This window comes from Nelumbo lutea, chromosome 5 (assembly GCF_056320005.1).
Source record: "Nelumbo lutea isolate HS-2025 chromosome 5, American lotus-T2T, whole genome shotgun sequence".
Taxonomy (NCBI): domain Eukaryota; kingdom Viridiplantae; phylum Streptophyta; class Magnoliopsida; order Proteales; family Nelumbonaceae; genus Nelumbo; species Nelumbo lutea.
The window spans coordinates 6,355,641-6,361,998 of record NC_142688.1 but is presented as its reverse complement, the minus strand read 5'-3'; the positions used below and the strand labels follow the sequence as shown (position 1 = coordinate 6,361,998).

The 6,358-nt window shown below is 41.7% G+C and overlaps 1 protein-coding gene across 4 annotated transcripts; it reads right to left on the bottom strand.

The window, feature by feature from the left end:
* Nucleotides 1-1,873: 1,873 nt before the first annotated feature.
* Nucleotides 1,874-5,882, bottom strand: LOC148850033 (growth-regulating factor 1-like). 4 transcript variants are annotated; one of them, XM_088945468.1, is made up of 4 exons: nt 5,086-5,882; nt 4,094-4,318; nt 3,369-3,714; nt 1,874-3,065 (listed from the first exon to the last, which is right to left on the bottom strand). In XM_088945468.1, the coding sequence occupies exons 1-4, from the start codon at nt 5,483-5,485 to the stop codon at nt 2,222-2,224; spliced, it is 1,815 nt and encodes a 604-aa protein (XP_088801594.1). In that variant the 5' UTR covers nt 5,486-5,882; the 3' UTR covers nt 1,874-2,221. The 4 variants fall into 4 exon arrangements, with proteins under 4 accessions (XP_088801594.1, XP_088801593.1, XP_088801596.1 ...); XM_088945467.1 differs by having other exon boundaries at nt 1,874-3,068; nt 5,086-5,721; XM_088945470.1 differs by lacking the exon at nt 4,094-4,318 and having other exon boundaries at nt 5,086-5,818.
* Between the last annotated feature and the right edge of the window lie 476 nt (nt 5,883-6,358).

The following is a 6,358-nucleotide window of genomic DNA, read 5'->3' as shown; positions in this document are numbered from 1 at the left end:
AACACATACTTAACTAATTTGGTTAAATGGATTTAGATTAGTGGATTTCTGCTATTACTGAAGTCAATTGAATCCGGGAAACAACTCAGGGAAATATATGTGTAGGGGTCCCAAATGATTGAAGCCCTAACGTTGTCATACTTGAGAACCAGAATGTTGAGTGGGCCACGGACTTACGGTGACCATGAAAAAACATGTAATCTAATAACGGGGAGCCAGAAAAGACACAGGCTCATTGGATCAACCATCTGGTCTGATGTGAGTAGGACAACGACGATACACTCTGGAATTACAGCTTAGTTTCCTCGTTTTACAAGGAATAAGAAAAGCATATATAGTATCGGTGTATTAAAGTGGCCAAGAAGAATGAACCCGTGGAAGGTCCCATATATAGCTTTCTTTCCAGTTTGGGGCCAGGAGACACAAAAGAAAAAAATGAAAAAGGGAAGCACAATTTTCCTTCCAATTTTGCTTTTTGTTTTAAAACAAACATGAACAAAAGAAAGTAAACTTTATCGGAAATAACATGGGAACCCCCTGGTATTATCATAATAAAGATAAAGGCGTGTTCTTACTTCTTAGTGTAAAAGAGTAAAGACAAATATACTTATGTTTAATGCTTCCATTGATCAGAGAGATCAGTCCTTTAATACAATTTCACAGAGAGGTGATTTGGGCGCACAAGCCGTCCTCACAAAACTTCTCCCAATCATTAATCCCCGAGTCCCCAGTCCCCCATCCACCTAAATCAAATCCTCTGGGTTTTGTTTAATAAAGTTTCAAACTTGATAACAGATATGTGGGGGAGCTTTTACATACGACACGGGTCAAGTACATGTAAATTATTAGCATCTATACAGTCACCCAAAGCAAGGTCTAGATTCTTTAGCATCAGAATCACAAAACGTTTTTGGAAAGGTAATTTTATGTTGAGAAATGTTAGGAATTGACTAGACAGGAAAACCCACATAAATCTTATAACAAGCCTTGCTCCAACTACCTGGGATCTACATGAGACCACCCGTTTTGCCATTCCGTTCAGAGCCAAATCCATCGCGCCTGGCCGCCGGAGACATTTTCAAGCTCAATTACCCTTTTCAAATTGCATATGATTATGGGTTCTGTCTGTCATCATCTGTGGCTGCAAGTCAAGAGTGAAGGATTGGTCTATTTATTTTAAGTTAGGCTGAGTTTTTGAGGGCTTGTAATTTAACTATATAACTGTACAAACTAAGAAAGAGAGAAGAGGTAAAACCCACAAAGTTAAAAACTGGTTCAGGTAAATGAGCTAAGCCCCTGAATTGACACCGACAATGCTTGGCTCAGAGCTGGCCAAGTCAGCAACCAAACCACGCCCTCCCAATTCCCAACAGCATGAAGAGTTGAATGGAGGAGACAACAGAAGTCCATTGGGCTCAGAAGCTGATAATCTTCCAATCAGAGATTTCGATCCTCCCGACAGCGGAAGTGATGCCAAGTCAAAAGACAACTATGTATGATTGATTGAAGCATCCAATCAACTTGGCCGTAACCCATCATCAATTTCATCAGTCTCTAAAGTCTTAAAACAGGGTAGAGGGAGAAAGGGACAATGCTCCAACAAATAAAGGCCCTTGTCTTGAAAGGTTGCTGTGGCAGTCAACCATTCCTTTCCGTTCCTTTCATTGTTTAATTTCTATCCCCCCTCCCCCCTATTCGGCAACAAGGCCCATGGATGGCGAAATTTTCAATTTCCGGGGACCCCACCCATTTCCTCTACCCTCTGTTTCCGACCCATCCAAGACAACACAAAAAGAACAAGTTAGGTTCCTTCGTATTCATATGCATTTCTTCACATAAATACACAAATCATCATTTATCAGTAGAGACTCAATTGGATAAGATTCACATTCTCATGAGAATTGTATTTAAACGATTCGTCGTCGAATGCAAACGAGGCCCATCCTGCATGATACCGGAGTTCTGAAAGCAGAACATATATAGCTTACAATCTTAAACGATAGATACCCATCAGAACCAAAATGGCTAATTCCGCAGCTCTTCAGATTTAACCGAAGATCCTGCTTTGCAATACACCAAAAATTAAAAGAAAAAAAGATCACATGGAAAAGAAATTAATGAAATTAACATGCCAAGCAAAACTCCCTAGATAAATTGTTCAGTCTATCAGCAGCTACATCACTTTCTTTTTTCCATCGCCCAACCTACTGGTGTCAAATGCTTACAATGAAGGGATGGAGGAGGAATTTACAAAAGCTGAACCCAGGAGATCATCACAGAGGCTAGACCCATCATGGGTCTTGTTCTCCACTCTTGGGCTGCTCCCTGAGCTGCTGTTGGAAAGTGATCCGAAGGTTGCTTTTTGTAGGACTCCGATTGGTGATGATCCCAGTCTTGGGCTGCCATCCCACCCTTCCGTCATCAGATTAAGGGCTGATGAGTTCTTGCAGTCGCCAGTCGAATTATTGGTATTGTTCAAGACCTCCCCTAGAGGTCCACCCATGGAAGTCTCCCATGAAATGGGTATCCAATTTGTCTGCCTTTGTGTTGGTTCATTGAGGATGCTACCCACCCCCAAACCCATCTGGATTGGGTCAAACTCGCGTGATAACCTTAGTGGCGAGAGAGTGAGTTTCTCATGGGTGGGTGAAGATGAGGATGAAGAGAACTCGGAGGAAGCCACAGGGATTGAAATAGAGAGCTGTGTCCGATCCGAATGGATCTCTTCCACCTCAGGCCAGGCAATGCCGGAGCGATCAGAGCGGTTCTTGGGCCAATCATCAATAAAATGCCGAAGGGGATGTGGTGGTGGTGGTTGTTCTCTGTCATTGAGTTCAGGAGATGAACTAAAGTTTCTGCAATTCATATATGAGCTCCGTTGTGAAGGGTTGAGAAGGGAATCTGAGGAGACAAGTCCAAACTCCATACGAGAGGAACCCTCAAATGGGATTTGTTGTTTTGGAACGGAGAAATCCTTAGCTTTCGGGTTCATCGAGGGAGATAGCACGGACATGCCCTGGGAATCTTGAACTTGGTCACCAAACTTCTCTTTGTTCAGCAGAATCCTGCTAGAGAGCCAAAGAACAAAGAAAAAAAATATGAAAGAAGGTAAAGGTAATCCTGGATAGGTTATTTTTTCTACATGTGACAATACCCCTTGAACCCAAAAGTAGAAGTTTTTCAAATAAGGCTAATAAAGGATTCCCGTCCACTAACGCAAATCCCTCCAAGTAAACTAAAAAAAATCAAACGAACAGGAGAAGAAATGTATACAACTCTTCGTATTCTCTCATACTGCATGATAGTTATTTAGTTAATGTAGAAAGATAAGGAAACAAAACCCAAATCTAAGAGCAGTTATTTCTCACCTGTTGATGTGAGTAGTTGTAGAAGGACTAACAGCACCAGTATTCAAGCTCTTCATCTGGTGCTGTGTGATGGCGAGGCTGTTGGATGCACCGCTACTAGACACCACCGATGCGGACGCAGATGGCATTACCTTTGTGGTAGTGGGTCCCGGAACGGCATGGCCAGTCTGGCCTTCCACAGGCTTTCTTGAACGATGGCGGCCCCTGTTCATGTGCCGCTCACAGTATTTCTGGTCGGCAACTGCATCTCTTGAGCACCGCCATTTCTTCCCATCGGTACGACGACACCTCCCGGGCTCAGGATCAGTGTTGCCGGAGAAACCTAGATGGAAAGAACCCCATCCTACTGCAGACGTGCAAGACAGAAAAAGAGAGGAATCAGAGGAAGTAAATAGCATGGTCTCTCATCAAATTGTGCGAAACAGATAGTAAATTTGTCAAACACTTCGAGTGTTGTTAAATCACTCTACAATAATCATTGCAAGATGGTTCCATTCAATGCCCAGAAAAACAAACGGTAGGGCATGGGCATAGAAGATAAATAAAATATAACGGAATGAGCTAGAATACAATTGTTTTATTTGATTGTTTCGGGGGACGAAAAGAAAACAGAGAACCCAGTCTTAGATATCGAGTGCTTAGGATGATTTATCGACTCATGTTGCGATAGATCTTGCGTGGAAATCAGTGTTCGCATTTTACTTGTGAAGGAAGAGAAAGCTTACGTGTACTGGGTCTAAGGGATCCGGCAGACAAGCCGGAAAACCCAGATGGGTTGAGGGCTTTCCTGAGGGGGATAAGAAGATTAGATGGTATTGGCGCATTTGCAGTGATGTACTTGTAGATCAACGCCTGGTGTTCCAGCTCCATCCACTGAGATGGAGTGAATGGTCCTCTAACCCCTGTTAAAACCCCATGCATGCTTGCGTTCAAGCTTCCAGAACTCAAACCTGCAACAGCGAGACCTTGAGAAATTAGAGGCAAAAAATGAACGAAAGACAGAAAGCATCGCGGACCATAGTGAGCGGACAAAGAAAGAAAGAAAGAAAAAAAAATCTCTCGGCCTTAAAGAGCAAGCGGCAGAACCCAGTAAGAGGTCTGGCAGGGAAACCAAGCTTATAAATTTGTCTGCAAATATTTAAGGAAGCAAACACGAGACATGAACTACAGTTTTCTTTTATGAAACAAGTATACAAAATCAGAGGCAAGGAGAGAGAACCAAAAACTAGAAAGGAACTATTTTGGCATCTGCCACTCCTTTCTTCCTATCCTTTCTCCACTTTTTTTTCTTCTCTTCTTTCCGTTGCCACTAATCCAACTATTGTGATGAAAACTTGACCAAACCCATCGGCCCAAACAGGAAGACCAAGTTTTTAAGAAAAGGAAAAAACTTTTCTTTTTCTTGACAAGACTCAAACCAAGATCTCCACCGAGTTTGAGTGTCCATGAAAGGACCCTTCTGCATCAGTATTGGTAATCGAAGCTAAATAACCAGTAACCCAACCCATGTTCTGCTGCAAGAAAAAGAGGCCTCATCTTCCGGACTCAGAAACACCCACATTACCTATACTCATTTGACAAAAACTCAGATCCATAGAAACCCACACAACCAATTAACCAAAAATCCAATAAAGAAAAGCTATGCATGTGCAGGTAACTTATTTGAACCCATGCACATAGGCTTTCATAGGCCGACATGTATGAACAGTGGTTATACCTGTACTCCTTGCGTATGAAGACGATGGGTGGTGATAGTAAGGCAGCATAGCGTTTTGCAAGTTCCTCTCCGCTAAAACACTATCGTTGCTGAGTAACAGTCCTTCTGATTTTGGAGAAGAAAAACTCAGCATCTGCTGCTGGGGCTGATCAGCGAACAGGGAATTAGATCTTAGCAAGGAAGGAGTCCTCTGCTGAAGCAGCATTGTTTTCGAGGCCGATAAATCATCAGTTCTTGGCATTTTAAAGCTCCTCCAATCATCTTCAGCAGTCCCAGATCTCTCTTGCTTAAGAAATCCAGATCCGTACCCCTTTTGCTTAGCCTCAGACTCTGAAACCAGAGAAGCCAAACCACTTTCAGAACCCATAAAACTATCCAAACCTACCACTCCAAAATCCATCCTGCAAAACCACCAATCTACAAAACCACGAAACTGAGAAAGAGAAACATGGGCTCATGAGAAGAAGGCAGAAAAGCTCGGGGAGTGAGACGAGCAACTGGAGAGAAAGGAGTGATGAACATATTAACGGTGAGTACTTGAGAGAGAAAGGGGTGGAGGTTGTTGTTCAAGCAGAGTTGAAACCAAAAACCAGACCGGTTTTGTTTGGGGGTGCTGTTTGAGGAAATAATTGGAGTGAAGGACAGGAGGGAGAGAGAAGAAAAGTATATAGGAGAGAGAGAGAGAGAGAGAGAGAGAGAGAGAGGACCAGACAAAGGCACAAAGTTGGTACCAACTAGTTGAGTAGAGTAAATACGCCTCCATATCAGTATATCTCGGGCACACCATAGATGCACACACAAGGAAAAAAGGTTTTAAATATTTTGAGAAAAAAGTATTTCAAACACCCAAGGTTTTTTTTTTTTTTTTTCTTTTTGCTCCGAGTAGGGGCATGTATCAACAAAACAAAATGAAATTTACCATAATCCTCCCGTCTTGTCTTGTCTTTCCTTTTTATTATTCTTTCAACTTGTCATCTTCATAAATATTTCCAGATGACAAACTATGTAAAGGTCTATAGAATGCAAAATTATAACTTGATAAGTAAAAGTAACAAATGATTGAAAGGAGCACATTATTACAAATTATAAAATCTTCAAATTTTCTTGATAATTATAAATTCTTCAAATAAATATCCCTTATTCGGGATTCATTGCATTTCACAGAATTGAACTGACCTTTAAAATATGAAATTCTTGCTTTTTAGAGATCTAAATGGCCATTCACTTAAACATCTAAACGCATCTATGATTCTGAAATTCCCTGTTAAAATTG

Bases quoted from the DNA above. Each gene is read 5' to 3' on its own strand.
- LOC148850033 (XM_088945467.1), bottom strand. From the start codon at position 5,485: ATGGATTTTGGAGTGGTAGGTTTGGATAGTTTTATGGGTTCTGAAAGT. The intron at 3,715-4,093 runs GTAAGCTTTCTC...GCACGTCTGCAG, and splicing joins ATCCCTTAGACCCAGTACAC to TAGGATGGGGTTCTTTCCAT. The intron at 3,069-3,368 runs GTGAGAAATAAC...TTGGCTCTCTAG, and splicing joins ACAACTACTCACATCAACAG to CAGGATTCTGCTGAACAAAG.